This window comes from Diadema antillarum, unplaced genomic scaffold, assembly GCF_040938485.1.
Source record: "Diadema antillarum isolate AM-2024a unplaced genomic scaffold, OU_Dant_1.0 scf00000181, whole genome shotgun sequence".
NCBI classification, from domain to species: Eukaryota; Metazoa; Echinodermata; class Echinoidea; order Diadematoida; family Diadematidae; genus Diadema; species Diadema antillarum.
Window position 1 is genome coordinate 1,911,864 of NW_027271070.1, and position 21,797 is coordinate 1,933,660.

The 21,797-nt window shown below is 38.3% G+C and overlaps 1 protein-coding gene across 1 annotated transcript; it reads right to left on the bottom strand.

The window, feature by feature from the left end:
* Positions 1 to 1,470: 1,470 nt before the first annotated feature.
* LOC139723132 (BTB/POZ domain-containing protein KCTD9-like) lies at positions 1,471 to 17,021 on the bottom strand. The gene is made up of 10 exons (XM_071634397.1): positions 16,935 to 17,021; positions 15,368 to 15,489; positions 14,651 to 14,694; positions 12,623 to 12,746; positions 11,239 to 11,297; positions 8,828 to 8,959; positions 7,133 to 7,296; positions 6,234 to 6,383; positions 4,277 to 4,382; positions 1,471 to 1,478 (listed from the first exon to the last, which is right to left on the bottom strand). The coding sequence occupies exons 1-10, from the start codon at positions 16,995 to 16,997 to the stop codon at positions 1,471 to 1,473; spliced, it is 972 nt and encodes a 323-aa protein (XP_071490498.1). The 5' UTR covers positions 16,998 to 17,021.
* Between the last annotated feature and the right edge of the window lie 4,776 nt (positions 17,022 to 21,797).

Here is a 21,797-nt window from a genome sequence, read left to right on the forward strand (position 1 = left end):
TATTGGCATCATTTATGCCAACTTTTTGAGTCATAGGGAACATTTCAGACATGAAAGTAGTAACTTAAAGGCACACATACATAGATCCCCAAAGAAATACTGTAAAACAAGGAATGTTTGCGTGCATTTTTGCAAATTTTTGCAAGCACCAAGATTCGCAAAACTCAAATGCACATAAAAGTTCTTGTCCACACTAAATGCATTGAATGTCAGCGGCGATTCGCGAAAATTTCATGCCACAAAAAAGGCCGTCGGCTCCAATTCGCGACAATTTCACGCCGCAAATATATCATGTTTTACAGTAAACAACAACTGAAAAATTCACATGAAACATAGAATTTGACATGATCTTGACAAACATCTTCATCTCAGATCACAATATTTGTTTTTAACCCTTTGAGGACAGGCTGACTTTGCTTAAACACACGTTTTCCACAGGTACCTGTCCAAGTGTACTCGGGACTAGTCTTCAACAGGTTTAATAAATGATTTTGTTTTCCTCTTCCTCTGATCTGGAAACATGATAAACATGATGTATTCATACAATGCAAATAAAGCTAATCAGCCTTGTCAGAACCACCATCTGAAATTGTAATTGACATTCAATAAAAAAAGGCAGATGGTTGGTAATTTGGAGAGAGTTACAGGCATCTATAAACAGAAGGACTGATTTGAGAGCTCCAGCAATAACCACCTTTCTCGCAAGCTGGGCTCAGTGGCATATTAAAAAGTTGAGATCAAATTTGAGTCAGAGAAGTAAACATAAGTCTCTCAACACTCAATTCTGGTTGGCTGATACCTGACGTACACTTTACGTTGCTTTTCTGACTTATGCTCAATTGCAACTTTTAAATGCAACAGGGCCCCGGGGCTTGTGGTAGCACTGCCTACTGTTTAATATCCTTCTTGCATTCTGGGTTTGCAGAAATCTACTCCAATCACAACACATTTAAGATTGCATGTATTATAATTTTGCAATCAATCATATTCAAATATATTTTGCATCACTCAAAACAGCAAGTTTGGTGTTCATATTGTGTGTGTAAGACAGCATTTTCACATATCATCAATGTCACTGCATTGAACAGCAAGCGGATTCCTATCTACATTTGCATGATAATACCCTAATTGATTGATTGGTAGCTCTTGTGGCAATGCATGCGGGTGTATAAATCTGGCATGACCACTGTATAGGAAGGGCCAAATACACTTTCAGATGACCGATAGGCAGCCAATTTCTTTCTCTCAACAGCTGAGGCATACAATACCTGCATCTCTGTCTCCTATTTCAAAAATAAAATTAGGGGGCTTTATTTATTTGAGTGTTTACAAGCTGAGACTAACATAGTTATCCAATACTGGCCATGACCAATATGCAAAGTTAGTGTAGCTAATCTTTTGTTGTTGTTTTTTTCTTTCTGTCTTTCTTTTGTATTCCTGGGGTTATACGAACTATCAGAACAGGTATCATTAATCCTCTATCCACAGAAAACAAATAGGAAAATAGGGGTATATGTCGTACTAGGAAGATGATTAATTGCATGATGAGAACTTTATGGGACTTAACTGTGTATTAACAAGAATGAAACAGGCAAAAACAGCATGAGGGTGTATATTGATGAATTGATATATTTGTTTCAAAGTCCAGGCAGTGCACAGGTGATCCACCAGTACAATATATCTAACCCTCATAAAGTCACTTGATACAACTTTTGTATATCCTCAAAAGGTCCACCACATGATAAATGAGTTACCTCCTCTCCAAATGTCAAAGTCTTTGCTTTGAATCTTTCGGGTGTTTATGACGCACTAACTTGATCATTGCATCAGGGCCAGATTTGCTGCAACTGGCTTTTAGAGCTGTGCGGATTGACAGGTCACAAGACCTTCTGCTGGGGTTATGCGCATGGTAGTATTATGACGAAACCAAATACGCACGAAATGTTGTTTACTGAAAGGGCACTCCCACAGTGGAGTATAAAGGAAAGTTGATGCGAGGCTGGCCCATGCATCCATGAGGAGTGCTGTTGCTCAGCTAGCCTGAATTACATGTGTAAAAGGATTGCAAAGCCGCCTTGGGCCGGTCCGAGGCAAGATCCAAAAAGCACTCCTAGGGCTGAATTTCACATGTAACTGTTGTCTCAGATATTATTTACTACAAGTTAGTTCTTCTCTCCCTATCTATCTCTCTCTCTCTAATCAATTCACGCTTGATCATACTCATGGAAAAATCGAACTAGTCTGTAAGCCTGACATGACCCTGATTCGCATAGTCACTTAAGACATGCTGGCAGTGCTGCAAAATCAAAACCAAAGAGTGATAGCCAAACATAGATTGTTACTTCACAAATGCAGCAAGCAGAGTGACCTTCTACAAAAGCTGCAGCAAAGCTGTCACTTTATCATGAAATCTGCGACACACAATACGAAATGTAATCATGCATCTCCATCAGAGATGTGTAGATATTAAGGAGCTATAGATTTGAGACATGGACGTTTGAGATGATGATCGCATTGGCCATGATCTCCTCTCTCCCCGAGTTGTGTTGCAAACAGCTTTAGATCACACAGAGACGTAACTTTTCCCAAGGAAAATGGCCCCCCATAGGAACAGGGTATCTAGCAGCTCTCTGCGTCGTTACTTGAGCGGATGTAAAAATAGCCTAGAATGTGTAGTTGAAAACTTAGTTGAAAACTTAGACAACGCAAGCTAAAAATAGATTGATTTTGATGAGCAATTTTGCGCATGCGCAGAACATCCTTTTTTCCTGTGAACGTCCGCATTGCAAAAATCTAAAGCTCTCTAGTATTGACACTGGTGTGCAACAATATCCATCACCTGCGAAGGATGTGGCATGATAATTATCCACATCTGATGTCACGGCATAATCTTCGTTCCCCAGATGGAGCCTATCTGCGCAGAGAACTGCAACTCATATGTCAGTTTGCCAGCTTATCTCAAAATGCATTCATTTCCTTGGAGACCTATAGGTAGGTATGCATTTTTCAAGTCACCTATCACTGCATTATGCCTGATAAAACCTGAAATCCAATGTGCATTCATTCATTAATGCTGTGTTTGGCAAGGCCTATGAGAAGTCTTGTGGTTATCATGACAATGCATTTTTAAAAAAAATCCTTTGTTATAAAGGTATGAATTAAAATGTGAAAACCAGTGTGTTCATCAAACCGATAGCGGAAAATATGGCTGCAATATTTCTTGAAATAGAAAAGATGTTATACGTGTGACTGGATGGCAGTTACAAGTAACCCTACAGAGAAACCTGTAAGAGCAGTGTTTGCCTGTAAAGGCAAGTGCTGGGCAAACTAACTACAGACCCATGTGCCAACAAGCAATTTACTGTCAGTTTATCCAACAAGACAGCTTCATAGTAATGTAGCTCTCTGTCAATGTTTAAGGTCTCAAAGTAAAAATATAGTGACCAGCATGCTATCTTGCAATCATTGTAAGCAAAGTCAAAGAAGATGGTGACTCCCAGGCCGTACCAATATTTACCAAATTTGTCTTTACGTAGCATCTAGACACAATTGACCCTTTATGCATCCAGGCACGTTCTGGTTAACTTACATAATAGGTGCATGCAAAATAGACATCCCATACTGAGAGCTCTCCAACACATGAAGTGTGCAAGGTACACCTATTTCGTCCTTGTTCAGTCCCTGGATAAAATGTACCATGATGGTAAACAATGTAGATTTGATTTCAAACCATCTTTGTGGGTGATGTGACATTTGCTCCGGCATGCTCTTGTCTTATTTTCTTCAAGGACTTCAAGGACAAGGGCTAGAGTTAGTGTTGTGAGAGAGATTTAAATTCATTTTGATATGAGGAAGAGGATTACGGTTAGGGTTATGTTTGTGGGTAGATTTTATGTTTGGCTTAGTGAGCAGATATTTCATGGGAGCAATTGTCGCAGAAGCAAATGTCACGGAGGCCCTTAGTGAATTATCAGGGCCCGTGAGATCATTCTTATTAGAGATTCCAACCCTCTCCCCTATCAACTATGAAATCCTGAAAATAAAAGACCATCTGAGTTTTAACCCATGCTGCAATCACAGATTTGGCAGAAGTGATTACATAATCCAATGCAATACTGATATTTCTACAGGTGGTCCTACACTGTGGTTCACAGGAAATGCATGCTATGGTGGCTTGCAAATTATGTTTTCACTTCCATGAAAATCTATGTACGGGTGCGCAACACAGCAAAATATCGTGATGCATTTTCAATTTTTCGCAGGTATGCAAGCCTACCTTCCATGTTGGCCTTTGTACCGGCAGGGTCCTCAAAATTGCAGCCGCGGAGTGAAGCGCCCTCTAGGTTTGCGAGGACCATCTTGACCCCTCTTAGGTTTGCTCCCTGTAGATAACAAAAGAAGGACATTCCACCTCAGAGGGGGCTGCATACATGTTTACGCCAACAGCTGAAATTGATCTTGCAGAGTACACATGACAGTCGAACCTGTCCTCAATGGCCAACTGTCCACAGCGGCCTCTTGAATGCATGGCCACTGCAAAACATTTTTGGAGATGAATCTGTGTTTATACAGGCCTTGCATATGGCAGAAATCTTTTATCTCCCATTGGCAACATTTCCCTCCATACACCTGACACATACCGGCACTGAAGGCTGAGCAAATTCTGTTGATGAATTGGTCAGTTCAAATGTACAATTGCACTTTCTGCCAGCGATTCCATATCTTGCAAAGTAGCCTTGATTACAGCCAGGTGAGTTCATAACCATGAGACAGAGAAGCTATCATGGAAACACTGTTTCTTGAACTCATGTAGTATTTTGATACATAAATTAGTACAGCCAAATATAGGTTTTTGTATTTACACAAGTACAGGTCACACAAATGTAATGAACTATTAAATATCTATTACAAATATCATGTGAACATGAAGTGGACACCTCCTATTTCCTTAGGGTGGTCATATAATGCATATATGAATGTACCTGTATATTTGCAATAAAAATGCATACATTGTGTTGAATTGTGCTGATTTATGATGTCCTAATTATCACTTACAAGTATGTGGCCAAGAGAATATCTAAATCTGTACCATATATTGATATTTTTCAAATTACTTGGATCCACCCCCTCCCCCTAAAAATAGTTTAAAAACCAAGATTCTGCCGATGACATCATCTGTCAATGACTGCTAGATTACTAATTTGATTATAGATGTAGTATGCAAACATGCAAGTTATGCTCAATTTAGAATTTGAGGAAGGTGCATTCCAATAACTTTTGACAAACCTGGGCCATGTTGCATAAAAGACGCAATCATATATAAGTCAGAAACTCAAACATAAGTCAGGTATCAGCCAATCAGAATTGAGTATTCAACATTTAATGCAACAGGGCCCTGCAGCATGCTGCACAAAGTCCATGAGAATTTAAGAAACATATAGGGACCATGCTGACATTTTTTGACGGAGATTCCTGCAGATGAGTGCTTTTGTAGACGCCAGGACAAATCTTGTTTGCAGGCGTGTCTCTTTCTTCTTTGATTTGGGATAGAGAAAATGTGATTAAATATGCTGGCACCACTTGCTGCATATTTGACATGCACTTGGCCTTGTCTGTGACAACTTTCTGTGACCAAATGCTTCAAAGGGTCATAACCATGTAATATTCAACCCTAAACATAACCATGCAATATTTGACCCTAAATATAGCCATGCAATGTTTATCCCTAAACATACACAGGCAGAAAATGTAAACACTACACTGATCCCTTCATGGAGAGCCATGTACAGTACAATGTATACACCGTTTTAATGTGGAGTCAACCATGCAACATTTCACCATTAATGCACTGGACATGAAATATGTGCCCTGTTGGGCGTTACACATATATACATCTATCTAGCCTTTGTCAAAGACCCTCTCACTGTATGCAAGAGTAGCAAGTAGAGGGTGATTATGCGAGACTTCAGTCAAGTCACCCGGTGAGAGAGCCTTTGAAAAACTGTCTGAATTTCTTAACTCATGACTTTAACTTTAAAACTGAATTTTGCTTCCAGCATTTGGTCGCAAAATTCACAAAAAAATCAGTGATCAAAAAAATGATATTTTGATTTTATTGTTTACATTTCGAAGTGAAAAGTATTGCAAACGTGGAGAAATAAAACAAACTGAAACTGAAACTGAATTGTCAGTTTGAAGGGCAGCACGAAGGCTTTTGAACAAGACTAACATACATCCAACTTGGCCCCTGCTAGGTTGGCCCTCTCCAGGCAGCAGTAAGACAGGTTAGCTCCAGACAGGTTGGCTAAGGACAGGTTGCTCATGGTGAAGTTGATGTATTTCAGGTCCAGCTTGGACAGGTCTGCGCCCTCAAAGTTCATTCCCTGGGCAAAGGGGGAAGAAAAAACATACAATGTAAGATCACTTATAGAAAATTTCAGAGATGAAACAGTGTTTGTTTTAAAATAAGAGTTTTCTGTTTCTATGCAAAGATTTCAATGATCATGGATGTTTATTCAAAACTTCACAGTCAACAAAGAGAAAAATTTGCATGCGTGACAATGACATCAGAAAAGATTCCTATAACACTGTTCAAGGGCAGCGAATAGGCACACTGGATGAGGCATCTGTTTCAGAAGTGCAAAAGGCTGCAAGCGCTATGTCCCAGAAACCAATTTTCATGATACTGTGGAGTGATTACCTTTCATTTACATCTTTCTGTGTTTGTAAATGATGACAAATGACTGATAAATTCTGCAGCATAAAAAGCTCCTAGTCCTCAGATCTTGATGGATATACATGAACTTGAACTTCTATCTTGTTTGCCAATATTAGATATAAAGTGAAAATGGACCTGCAAAAACATTCCCAGATCTTGATTTAAACCAAATGTTGGTGGCCTGAAAAATCCCTTTAACATTGCAAAGGGAAGATTATTCTGTTCGGTAGACTGCTTTTATGACTTACAAATAAATGTATGAAAAAAACAACAATACATATTGACTACCCACTCTCGGGGGAAATACAACAAACAACCAACTGCAACAAAACATAGCTTGCTGGCGAAAGGGTGTAGGGAATACCCTTTAATTCTCTAACATTCTCTCAACAATGAAGACAATCACCCACATACCTGACAGCGGAGGTCATACTTGGACGGAGCCCCTTGCAGCATGCGTACAAACTCCCACCTTTTCATTGGGGTGTGGTCGCCCGGCGGCTCTCTCGCCTGTATCATTTCTTCCAGCGGCTTTACGAGGGATTGTATGCCGAAGAACTTCACCTCCTCAAGCACGCCTGCCCACGTTTGGTTGAACACAGGATTGGATTTTGTCAAAGGAGTGTTAGAGAAAATGACAGGATATCTTTGTCACATGGGCTTATACCCTAAAACATCCACAGCCGACTCGACTCTGTCTTATAAAAATTGTGATTGAAATCAATTTGAAAAGTTATCAAACTTGATTTGAACTTGTGATCAATTGCAAATATCAGTCTTAATCAAACAATCAAACTTGAATTGCGATTAACCTGTATGAACTGTATCAATTTCATAACAATGACACAAAAAAGTACACCTTACTCTGGTATCTTTGTATTACAAATTTGAATTTCCAGTGAAGTTCCAATAATTTTTGTGGTAAAGAATCACAAACTCCCTTTATGATTTCAAAATTTTCATGTCAAGAATGACTAATTGCAAATTCGATGGCAGCCTAAATTCTGTGACTGACTCTTTGTTTCCTACAATCGATTCCAAAACAGTCACATCATTTGATAGACTTGCAATCAATTCAGTCCCCCCAAAAAGTTTTGATTGACATCAACAGCAACTTTCTCATGAGATGGATTTGAAATCAATCGCAAAGGCAAAATTGACTGGGGAAGTTATGATTGATTTGAAGCAATCCAAACTCTTTATAACACAGGACAATGACTGTAATGCCTTCTCCTTCTCATTCTATCTCTCCATCTCTATCTTTGTCTTTCTCTCTTTCTCTATCTTCCTTCTCTCTCTTATGATGACAATGTCCCTTAGCCTAAAGACTCCTAACCCTTTTCGTTTCCTATTTTCTATTATATCTGGTGCCACTTCAGGGTTTCATCTGCCAACAAGCAAATAAAAAACAAAACAAAACAAAAAGCCTTCAGCACAACTTCTGCTGCCACTTCCAGGTTTCATCAGCTTACAAGCACTTCTGGCTTTCTTCAGCTGACAAGCCACAAAAAAAAAAGAAGAAAAGAAAAAAGCTTACCCACATTATATTTTTTCCGGTGACACTTCTGGGGTGTAAAAAGTGGGGGCCTAAGGTAGTTACACCCTATGTCAATTCCTATTTCTTGTGAAAAAAAGGGTGCCTGAGCCTCAGCCCCCACCCCCAGCAAAAAGGATGAGAGAATTCATTGCATGGTCTATTGGTATTTGTATTTTGCATCATCATTGTGATAAACAATAATTTGATTCAAGTTTCCTTGTGTGAATTAAATTGTTAACAAAATAAAACAGGGAATTAAAGACAGATATTGAGACTAAAAACAACAATACATTCATACATGAATGAATGAATCAAACAAGAATCTATCAACCACAAGACTTTGCTTTTTCACAGATTAGAATTTAAAGAATCATATAGATGTGAGTTTACATTCTCCTTCCCTTTTGCCAGTGATTAGTCAAATCAATTTAAATCAATTTAAATCACCAATCGACTACAGATTGCTCCTCGGAGTTATGTTATATCATAGAATGGTACTCCATGCATATTAATAATCCATTTAGCTCTCATAGAGATTTCAGTTTGTACGAGTTCATGGTTCCCATGGTTACCTGCTGGGTTCAGCCCATCGTCCATGATGAGCTGGCCATGCCTGAGGTAGTTGAGGATGGGTTCAAAGTAGACGGGACTCCTGTCTATCAGGTACGCTCCCGAGTGGTCGACTGCACTACTCCAGGGCAAATCTGGAGGAGAAGTGGTAATATTCTGTGTCAGTCTGCATTCCTGTGATGCATGGAAACTTCCTCATGAGTCAAGAGCACTACACTATCTTATTTTTTTTCCTTTACCCTATACTACAATTGACTACTTAGTATACGGCAGAGCATTATGTACATGACCTGGAACCACTACTAGCACAATGCATGAAAATAACTAGAATGAGGACTTAAATGCATCTGGAGGGAATTTTTCCAGTGGCCACATTTGCAGCATAATATAAATCATACTTTTATCTGTCTATCTCTCTAATGTAGGTATGAATCATATGTATGCATATAAATATATATATTTGGTGATAATCCTCAACAGCGATGACAGTAAGATACGCAACGCATAAAATAAAACAATGCTCTTCCACAAATATGCATTGTAGGATGCATGTGGCAGAGGCCAGGTGTTGGTGTCCCCCCCCCCCCCAAAAAAAAAGAAAGAAAGAAAGAAAAGAAAACAAAATTATGACAATTATCTATTTGTTTGTTTATTAGTAAGGAGGGTTACAGCTAGACATGGTAAACACTGCACTACTAGCGAGTTTATGACCCCATGCCTTGAAATAACCTCTTCCGCACTGACATCATAAATTGTGACCCGCGACAACAGTTTCAGGCAAAAGTCGCAAGAGCAAATTCCCTCATAAGCACGGTTCAAAGATTTTGACCATTATTTTTGTCGATTTTGGATTTTCGCAGAAATCTAATCTTTGATATGTTTTCTACATCTTCACTAAATTTCATATCATAAGACTAAGTTTTTCCTATCGAAAATGGAATTTTAAACACCGTATGTTGGATCGCACTAGTCAGTTTTGAGCTTCTTTCGAACGCCGCGCCAATATGCCCAGTGTTGCTACGGCGTAGGGTCTCGCATGCGATTGGCTGGTGCATCGCACACATTTACATAGTTTGGCTTTCAGAGACACGTCTTGAGCGTTTCGGAAATGTTTTGTCCACGCGTGCATACATTATGCTTCATTGTTCTTGCTACAATAGATACGCTCGCTCTGTAGTGTAGGCTCTTTGTTTGGCTTTCTATCCGAGCTTCTCTATCGCAATGCTCGACAACAGAAGTGAAGCAAAAAGTGAACGGCAGCACTAACTTTCAACGTGAAAACAGATTCATGGGGAACATGATTTGATCACATCAGAGTCGCAAATCACTACACAATCGTGCAACATGCGATCGGAAACTCATCCGTCAATTGCTGCAATATTGTATAATTGTGTGACAAGAAAACTTACAATATTCTCGAAACTGTCTACTCGTAGTAAATATTATGATAGCAAGTTGACTCAAAGGACAGTAGATGAGAGGAAAGGAGTGGTCATAAATGACCAATATTCAAATACTACACGTCAAGTGTATTGCACCAAACTAACTAATTGTGTTTGTTTGTTTTTTATAATAAACACCACGGCACAATGCGACACATGCATGGCTTGAAAAACAACACAAAACAAAACAACAGGAAGCGTGATCCTTGCTAGCTCTATCAGTTTTTCTGCCTGCGAAACATCCCAAGCGATTTAAAGACAAATTAATCACACTTAAAACGCGATTTATAAAGGTGTGGATACGGATTCGCCACCCGCTTTTGTTTACACATAGACACAGGCATGGCATGTTGATGCCATTGGGTAATGTGTGCACCACACACACATACTCCATTAGTCTTCAGTGCATGCAATTATCGTATCTGCCAACGAAACGAACCCGAGCGAAACAAATTGTGTATGTCGGCTCCAAACGCTGGGTTCCGAGGAAGGTGCCCGGGAAATTTGACTCTCTTAGTGAGCCAATCATAAGGCGCTGTGGTTGCTAGAGGCGGAGCTTAATCTCGATTGGCACCATCATACAGATGGGTGATTCTCATCTCGCATCGCCACTTGGACATTGTCTTTGAGAAAGAGGTGAATCTTCAAAGCCCGTTTTCTCGAAATTTTGTCAGGCTTACCACTTAAAAAGTGCATTATATTTTGCTTTATATGCCCACTTACGGTGCCAGAGAATACAAGTGTTTTATATCAATGCAAAGCTTTGGAAATGGGCAAAGTGATTCAATGAAAAAGTGAAATTTCAAAATTCCCGACTTTGGCCTGAAATCGTTGTCAGTGGTCACAATTCATTATAATGCAGTGAGGGTTGAAAATACAGAATGTGTGAAAACAATCTCATGAATTTTCTCTGAACAAGTCCATGAAGGCAAGACAAGTTGTTCACATGAAGGAAAGCAGTTTGTCCTTACCATCTTCAGCAAACATCCTGGCTAACATGCTGTCACCATCTCTGCCTCGTAAAGTACTCCTGGGAGAAGTAAACAAATATTTCAAACAAACAAAAAAACAAACAAGTGAACATTGTAACTGTTGTCTATCCTCGATTTCTCCAACCTCGTGGGGTACTGCATTTCCAGACCTCACAACCTTTGCGACTGAAAAGGGATGATTTGGCTCAAAAAGTACAGTTGTAGGCAAAAAAGGGCAGCTCCCATAGGAGTGTGTCATAAAATAATTAAGTTAAAAAAAATCTTAATGAAACAAGAGCTGGAAATGGACAAAATTCAGATCCTTTCCTCCAAATTCAGAATGGCTTGGAGGTATGTATTTCACATCCATTCTAGACTTCAAAATGGCTTCCAGGTCTGTAGACCACATATCATCAGCTGAGAAGAAGAAAGGTGCTATTGCATTCAAAGATTTGAGCACAAATAAAGACGAAACAATAAATTTTCATGAAATAAAAAGTTTACTTAGTAATCAAAAGTGGGTAGATTTATAGGCATTGTGCAAAATAACAGGTAAAATAGTGCCCTTGTGTTTTTTATTTTTATGATTTTACTGAAAATGAAAATGATTGAAAATTTACACCATAATGTAGAGGAGATCAAGCTCTACAATGTGATCCAATAACTCAATATCCCCCAAATTGTGATAACGTCCTTCTGGTTCTCAGTCAGTGATATTGTTGTGTCCTCTGCAAGTGTCTCTCTCTCCAGGTCTTGAGCCAGACACTGTGAGATTGGTGCCCGTTTATACAAATTGAGATCCTATCCCCCTAGGGATGCTACGTAGGTAACCTACCAAGTATGGTGAAAATCTGTCATGGGGTTTTCAGGTAGAAGATGAAAGAAAATTGTATAATTCAAGTCCCAATTTGGACCCCCTCCCCCGCCCTTTGGGGGGGGGGGGGGGGCACCCCTGGATCCGTCACAAAAAACACAAAACAAAACTTGAAACTACAGTCATCAATGTACTTACTCATAGTATTTACTTAGCTGTATCACTTCTGGTTCCATACAAGAGGACTTTTAAAGATTCCTTAAATGGGGGGGGGGGGGGGGGGGGAGGGTGGAAGGGGGGGGGATTGGACCTCCTGGGGAGCCCAGCATGGCACCCATTTAAGCAAATTGAGATCCTATTCCCCTTGGGATGCTACCTGCCAAGTTCAGCAAAAATCCATCATGGGGTTTTCAAGAAGAAGATAAAAATGTAAAAAGTTTACACACGACAGACAAAGGACGGAGCACGACGCATGATGGACGACGGATGACGCATACTGCGCACGACGAGTAATCGCATAAAAGAACGAAACAAAGAACAATGTAGTTAATATCTTAATTTTTTTCTCACCTATTGGTCATAAAGTGCCTCCCACCGACATTGAGCGTGATCCAGTCATTCTGTAGAACTCCATTGGTCTTCTCGTGACTGCACATCATCACCGTGCTCTGGCCAGACCGGCTGAATTTGGGGTCTGGATTGGATTCACGCACATACATTTTGATGGCAAGTCAAGTACAAATGTAAACCTCTCAAGTGGAGACCAGTTAAGAATGTACAAGGGCGGATGTCTATGGGATATGTGTGTTATATAGAATAATTGCCCTGCCCTTAACGTCTTAAGAGATGTCCATGTTATGCGTCAAACATTATCATGCCTGTATGATGCACAGTATATCATTATCAGAGACTCCAACCCCAAGCACCTTCTGATCTGGAGATTCTCCCGCCCGAAACCCCTAGCAAACGGGAGACTCCAAGTTGATGTGTGCGAAGCGCGAAGTTCCTAGGATTCTAGATGTTCTCTGGTGCTATCTTAGGCTTATTTTTTCAACATACGACAGAAATAAGTAAGAAATCCTTTCCACCGGGAGACACAGAGCCAGGGCGGGAGAAATCAAATCTCAAACGGGAGAACGGGAGATTGTGCAAAAATGTGCTTTCGGCGGGAGATCTCCCGTCGAAAACGGGAGAGTTGGAGTCTCTGCATTATGTATTGATTTGATATAAAGTACTGTGCATCATACAGGCAGACAGGCAAGATAGATGGCAGCATTCAGTCTGTGTGCTACAACTGTACTCATATCACCATCATCTTGCTGTTCTATCGACAGACAAATCTGTGACTGTGACTCAACTTCAAAAGGGTCATGCAAAAACAATTGTAACATAAAACAATTCAATCATTGTTACTATTCAGCTGCTGAGAAAGCAGCAAGCTCTAGACATACGTATTTTCTGCATCACATCTTATGCCCAATATGCTCACACACAGCTGCCTTTGATCACACTTGCTCAAGTTCAAAATTTTGTCTACTGGGTTAAAGAATACGAAGTAAAAAAAATCAAGACTCTGTGTGACATACGGTATATGTAATGGTTTTAAGCAATTTTGTGACAATTAACTCATAGATTCACACGATTAATTCATGAATTGTGAAAACAATATTATTGTTCTACTGTGTTATATTTTCACTTAGCCCATTTGTTCTTTTTGTTTTACTACGTGGTCATTCAAAAGCAAACAATTTTTCTCTGGGGTGTCCTCCTTTATAATTCTTTCTATGGCCACTAGAATAGCAATGCACTAATGTGGTATGGACGACTTACATGATTCCACAAGCCCTCTTCCTATGATAAAGATGCATTCATTTCAATGTCCATCAAGTAAGTTTCCTTGGGACCAAAGCAAAGTTTACAAAGTGGATGTCTTCTTTGACCATTGATCTGGCAGATGCAGACTTGTTCAAGAGATTGACATAGCTTTGGAGATTATAACTCAATTATGACATGTTTTCATGTCTCCTCAAAGTTTTTTTTCTTTTCTTTTGCATGGTTTGTGCTAGCCTTTCGGCAAGACCTCGTGGCTGAAAAAGAGACTAACTGCGAGAGAACGGGTGAATGCGAGACCTTTTGAAACCTGACATGAATTTCTTAACTTGAGCTTTGTTTCTCGCCAATTCTCCTACCAAAAAGGGTAGCAGCCAATCAGCGACCGCATAGCTCACCACGCCGTCGCATCTGATGGATACACATAAGTATGCATGTTGGCGGCTCTCTCATCCATAGCTGCCTGCAATGCCAGCGAAGCGTTGACACGTCCTCATTAGAGTACCAACTGCGATCTGACTCATGAATACAGGAATAATTCACATTCGCCTTTGTCGGGAGGTGGGAGGGAAAAAAACCCAAGTTTCAAAAGGCCTCGCGGCTGCGCCACTAAGTCTCGCATTCACCCGTTTTCTCGCAGTTATAAATAGTCTCTTTTTCAGCCACGAGGCCTTGCCAAAAGGCTAGGTTTGTGCATACATGCACAGCAAAACAACAGCTGGCAATAGTTTGGCATGATAAATACAGTCCTGATGTAATGTCTCTTACCTATAAATGGTTCCCCTTCTGATATATACAGGACTTCATCATCCCTGTGTCAACATTACAGAAAAATGAGAGAGGGAGAAAAAAAAAGGTTACACAAATATGCATTAGCGATGCCTTGAATATCACATCTTGTCGCCTTCAGTATTATGATTTTAATTGTGAACATCACAAGAGCACTGCTATGATATTTGTATCACAAAGTAACATTATCATTTCATAAGTAAACTGTACTCCCTTTGAACTTTTCATTAATCAACTTACAAGAAATGCCCTAGTAAATCAGGCTTCACATTTATACAAAGTTTTAATTGGAAACAAAATCCCTTCTCAATGCATGATTCTGTACACTTGTGGCCTATCACCCTTCTTCTGTCGTTGAAATAAAGACATAACCTGGCCAGATATACACAAAAGTGTACAAACATAAATTCATTGTCATATGGTGCTTATCATTTGGCTTTGAAATGTTTTCAAGAGAGAAGGAAAGAGCAACAGAGACACATTAAGAAACAGAATAAGAAAGCAAACCAAAATAAATGAATCATCTCATTAAAAATGCCTCCGGTTAAATATGTACTGATTTCTGTGGATGTATACCAGTAACATGTGTAGTTGTTCTGTATAAAGGCTTCTGTTGGCTAATGCAATTGCTAGTCTTTGATGTTATTCCCTATACCTTAACATTTTGTCTTTATCTGGATTTAATCTGGTCTATACCTTATTAATGATGAGTCCTCTATTCTACCGCCATGAGCTGTGAATACATGAGATGCTGAGATTCCGAGGCAGTTGCTTGCCACAAGTAGTAATCTCTCCATGGAGTCTGGGCAGGCAATGACCTAGTAAAAAGAGACATATTGAAATGAGGTCCAACTTATCAGTTGCCACTTTCACTGGAAATTGAATCTAGTGCGGGGGGGGGGGGGGGGGGGGGGGGGGCAACATTGACATCAAAGCTTCTCAATGACTGATTTGGTCAGAATTTATGTGAGCGATTGGAAATAAGCTATTATTAAACCTGTTCCTCCCGCCATTCTCTGAAAGCCCCCAATGCCCTCAAATGAGATTCTTTTTGCCTGAAAGGTTAGTAATCTAAATGTGCAAACGCAGTCAAGCAGTACATGTATCACCTTCCCATGGCCAACTACATGTGCCATAAAACGATAAAAATGTAGATTGGGCGCAAGGTATAAATAGAGCGTGCACTGATGGACTCAGAATTTCTTTAATTTTGCACAAAATGAGGCACCTGCATGGGGTCAGCGAACACAGAAATCTGCTGAGCTCCGCCTTGATCACTTTGTACATCTTCACATGCATGAGTTTCATAACGAAACAAGTGTATACTAAATCAGAAATAGTATATAATACTGTGATATATCTCCTACAGAAAGAGAACATATAGATATTAGAAGAAACTCTTCTATCAAAGGCGACAAAGCCATATTTTCTAGGCAGTATAAAATAAATGAACATGAATTTAAGCCACAAATGCAGGCACTCTTGTCTACATTTTGGGAACCTGGTATACCAAGTTCCCGTACCGGTATATCAGTTGCTGCTACAGGAACCTGGTAATTCCATGTATCATAAGGAACTGGTTAGGTACATGTATATCCTGTCATTTTGGTGCAATTTGGATCTCAGGAATTCGAAATGTCTACTCCACATGTAGACCTATATGAAAGTGCATTACTAATTTAGCATCCAGTTCTACTTCAACATCATGAACATAGAGACTAGAGGTTCAATCAAGGCTCAATCTCCCGTGCCAAGGTTCAAACATGCGCAAAAGCATAATAGGTTTTTACATGCAGCAGGTGGTCAAATTTTGAATGTCGTTGTGGTTGAAATATGGCCTTTATTGATGAGCAGCTTGTGTGTTTGTTATACCTGACCTGTCCGCCGCGGCCGCGGCTGTCTGTACCTGTCTTGGCTGAATAAACGTTTTTGTATCATCGAAAAGAGAGCCTAACTCAAAACATGGAAAGTTTATTAATTAGCATATGCCAAGTATAGTAATTTAGATAAGGATAGTTCGATCTGCTCATCCACAAAACGTATCACTGCGCAGGCAGGCCTGCATGCTGCAGGGACAAACGACAGGCTTACCCATATTACGTCCAATGTACCTACTAACATAGTTTTAAACATCTGGGACCACTACAACATTACTACCTGCGAAGTCATTGTAAACTTTGACATGGTACATTAGAAACTCCCAGAGAACATCAAAATCAACATCATCAAATGTTCAGTTACGTACAACTGACAAAATGCTCACCTTTCCATCTGAGCTTCTTCCATTCCGGAATAAAGTGATGCGAGGAGTGTGACTAGATGTCATCGTCAGCTACGGCGTAGTTAGCCGGTGTACTTCTTTCTACGTATTCAATTTACCTCCCGGCAGTGTTCGCAAAGAGCTAGAGCACGACCCAGCTAATTGGAGCTACACAACGCACACAAGTACCAAGGAGGTACTAGGCAAGCGTTACGAAACTTGCTCTGCCCCAAAGAGATTTTGCTCTGCCCATTTTGCCCTCACGATCATCTTGAGCAGCAGCGGTCACAAACCCCCTCCGGAAATGAGGCGATGTTGCCTCATTTACATTACAGGCCAGATAGTGCATTAATCACTTGTTTGTCTGTTTGTCTATTTGTTTGTTTGGTTGTATGTTTATTTGTTTGCAAAATAATTAAAAAAAGAAATATGAGCATATCATCTGGATGAAATTTCCAGGAAAAGTTGATAATGACGTAAAGGAACAGGATGATTGGTGATGATCCGATGATGCGGACCCGGGATGCCGATCACCGTCTTGATCCAGGATTTTTTTTTTAATGTTTTTTTTTTTTATAATTTTTTTTTTCAATGATTATTGATCATAAGGAATTTAGGCCATTTATGCACTTGGCGGAGGTCTGCGGTCATATATCCATTCATTTATTTCGATATCATAAAAGCATACAAAACATTTCGATATCATAAAAGCATACAAAACAGGGCCCGCAAAACAGCCCCCCCCCGCTTTTTTTTCATTTCATTTCATTTTCATTTCATTTTATTTCATTCTCCTTTTTCCAACAAAACACAACACAGTATGAATTAGGTTATTATCACAATCGTATACACACAACTTACAAATGATATCAAATGATACAATAATAAAGTAACATTTTATGTATACGCAAAATAATATAAGTCTTTGTTTCAGTTGAAAAAAAGGAGAACTGAGAGGTCCACTAAAAAGCAAGCTTGTAGATTGTGAACCACTCAAGAAACTCTAACTAAATACTTATTTGTATATGCTGGACACAAGTATGATTTACACAAGACGGAAACAAATGGGAGACACACAATAACATGACACGACTAGACAGAAAGGTGGAAAATGAAATGAAGGAAGGAAGAAAGGAGAATGCCTACACGCTGATCAAAGAAACGAAAGAGAGAATTGAAGAGGGAATTGAAGAAATTCTTTAAACAGCCGGTGGTTGCATACAGCTGTGTAGAAATTATAATGGCTATTTCATAAATTAATGAATTCAGAAATCAATTGATTGATGGTTGGATGATAAACTCTGTGGTTGTTGGAACTTGATTAACAAAAACGAACATCAGAGAGGGTTTAACAGAAAGGATTTCAACTTACGCTTAAAGGAATACAAAGAAGGAGAATTTTTTATTTCGCTACTTAATGAATTCCAGAATCTAGGGCCTGTGTATATAAATGTATTCTGAGCCAATAATGTTCTCAGAAGAGGTAGATGAAACTCAGAAGATTGTCTGGTGGGATAGTTATGGAAAAATTGATTCCTTGCAAACATTGAATTGAACATACAGGGAAGTGCATTTGTGTTGAAATTAAACATAAACTGTCCAAGCTGAAAAAAATACAAATCTTTAATTTTTAAAATCTTATATTTAGTGAATAATGGATCTGTATGGGAACGTGGCGGGACGCCACAGATAACACGAAGTGCCTTTTTTTGTAATACCAGTAATCTATCTAGTAAAGTTTGATGAGCGTTACCCCATGCTAAAAGACCGTAGTTAAGATAAGGTAAAATTAAAGAGAAATATAACGTCAGCACAGAAGACAATGGAATATGAAACTTAAGTCTATTAATGATTCCAATATTACGTGATATTATTGTACTTATGTTAATAATATGCGGCCTCCATGAAAATTTATCGTCTACTGTAATCCCCAGGAATTTTATATGAGATACGCGTTCTATTTGAATGTCATCAAAAATAATCTCTTTACGTAAAACTTCTGTAGAGTTACTAAATAACATATACTTAGTTTTCAAAAGATTAAAGGACAAGTTCACCTTCATAAACATAAGGATTGAGAGAATGTAGCAATATTAGTAGAACACATCATTGAAAGTTTGAGGAAAATCAGACAATCCGTTCAAAAGTTATGAATTTTTGAAGTTTTTGTGCAGTACCCGCTGGATGAGAAGACTACTGCAGTGTATGAATAACTTAGATTTCACATGCGTACAACAATATAAGGAAAATATAAAGAGAATTTCACAAAATTCCATCTTTTGAAAAAAGTACACATTCCCCTGACTCGTTACCGACAAATGTTATGGATAATATTATTCCCCCTGCTTTTAGAAAGAGGCAAGTCAAGTGCTCTATTATTATGCGAAAAAAGTGAAAATATGTTGAATTTTCTTTTACATTTTCTTTATACTGTTGTACGCATATGATGTTGTTGTTGTTGTTGTTGTTTTGTGTTTAGTGGCGTTTTCCATTCTCTTTAGAATATTTACGCCAAACACTTATCTATAAATTTCTTTTCCTTTTATCATTTTTTTTTTTCAAAAAGAATATTGTAATGAGTATCCTTGGTCAGCTGTCGGTACGTCTATTTGCCTGCTTAAAATATCATATCTTCTGGCCAATCCGGCTCATATGACTCACAAGCTGTAGTAATCTCCTCATCCAGCGGTTCCAACACAAAAATTTTAAAAATTCATAACTTTTGCATCGATTGTCCAATTTTCCTCAAACTTTCACTGATGTGTTCTACTAATATTGTTGCATTTTCTCAATCCTTATGTTTATGAAGGTGAACTTGTCCTTTAAGAGATAATTTGTTAGCTCTTATCCATATTCATTGGGTCACTTTTTTAATTAACAATGTGCACGAGTTCATCTGGATTTTGATGTGAAAAGAAAACATTTGAATCATCAGCAAAAAGTATAAATGACAACACGTCGGATGATCTGCAAAAATCATTGATATAAATGATAAAAAGTAAAGGACCTAATAAGCTACCTTGTGGGACGCCACACTTAATGAATTCGAGACTTGAAACGTTCTCGTTCAGAGATACGTATTGTTTGCGGTTTTGCAGGTAGCTCCTGAACCACTCCAAGGCCTTCCCCCTTATCCCATAATGAGACAACTTGTAAAATAAGATTTCATGATTTATTGTGTCAAAGGCCTTGGAGAAGTCCAGGAATATACCAATAAGATGGGAATGATTATCAATAGTATGCGCTGCGTGGTCGATAAACTTCAAAAGGGCATGAATGGTACTGTGTTTTTGTCGAAACCCAAATTGAGAATTTGTAAAAACGTTATGAAAAGTTAAAAAATTAATTGTTCTTTTAAATATCAATTTTTCCAAAACTTTAGATAAAGATGAAAGCAAAGAAATGGGCCTGTAATTACTCATATCAGAACTATCGCCTTTTTTGAATAAAGGGAAAACCTTAGCTATTTTCATAAAATCAGGAAAAACACCACATGATATAGATCTATTAAAAATATGTGAAAGTGGGTCAGCGATTGAAAATATAATTCCCTTTAAAATAAAATTACTTATGTCATCGTAACCAGCACTTCGCTTGTCATTCATTGCAGTAACAATATCAATAACTTCATATTTCGTAGTTGGAACAAAAAAGATAGAACTTGGGTTTGGTTGACCTAAAAATGTTGAAAAATGCGTATTTGACTGTGGTACCCTTCTAGCCAAATTCTCCCCAATCATTGAAAAATAAGAGTTAAAAATATTAGCTATGTCACTTGGATCTTCATATATTTTGTTGCCATATCTTATTGTTGTAATATTTGATTTCTTTTTTGATATATTCATGGCCTGGTTCAAAACCTTCCATGTATTCTTCATATCATGTTTATATTTTTCTAACTGAAACATATAATATTTCCTCTTTTCTAACCGTATAATCTTAGTTAAAGTATTTCTATAGGAAGTATATTTTTCTTTTGACTTCTCAGTTTTTTCCATTTTGAATTTATAATATAGCCTATTTTTCCTATTGATTGAACGAAGAAGAGATTTTGATATCCACGGAATTCTGGGGGATGTTTTATAATTAACTAACTTATCTTTTGATTTAGGTATATACTCATCTAAATAATTACTAATTATCCCTGAAAAATTGTTAAATGGTATATTAACGTCATCACTATCGTAAACACTAGACCAATCAGCCCTTTCTAGGCTAGCACCAAGGCTAGCCAAATTTTCTGGTGTAGCTCTACGTCTGGTTGGAGAAAAACCAAATTTATCTACCGAATACCCGAGATCAAAACACGCTATAATAGGGAAATGATCAGTCATATCAGATAAAATAATAGAAGAGTTTAAAATTTGCAATACATTAGTGAAAACATTATCAAGAAGGGTGGCGGAATGATTTGTAACACGTGTGGGTTTCGAAATTAATGGCAAATATGAGGCTGACAAAAATATTTCAAAAAATTCTTGTGACGTATTATCGTCATTTTTAATCAAATCAATATCAAAATCACCCATTATAAAAATATTTTTATTTACCAACAGGGGATTTTTCAATAAATTTACAATACAACTCAAAAAATCTTTAGGATTAGAACTTGGGGGTCTATAAACAATACCAACAATAATGTTTTTATTTTGCGGAATGGAAATTTCCACAAACAAGGACTCTATAGTATCATTCATAATTTGTAATTCCTCACAAACAGTAAACTCAAATTTCTGTGATAAATAAAACGCAACACCCCCACCCGTCCTATTCACTCTATTATTGACAATTAACTCATAACCATTTAATGCGTATGGTAAATTAATATCAGAAGATAACCATGTTTCCGTTAAACCTATTACAGAA

Coding starts and splice junctions, on each gene's coding strand:
- LOC139723132 (XM_071634397.1), bottom strand. CDS start 16,997: ATGACATCTAGTCACACTCCTCGCATCACTTTATTCCGGAATGGAAGA. Junction 11,298..12,622: donor AGGCACTTTATGACCAATAG/GTGAGAAAAAAA, acceptor TACTTCTCCCAG/GAGTACTTTACGAGGCAGAG. Junction 8,960..11,238: donor CAGGATGTTTGCTGAAGATG/GTAAGGACAAAC, acceptor CTTCTCCTCCAG/ATTTGCCCTGGAGTAGTGCA.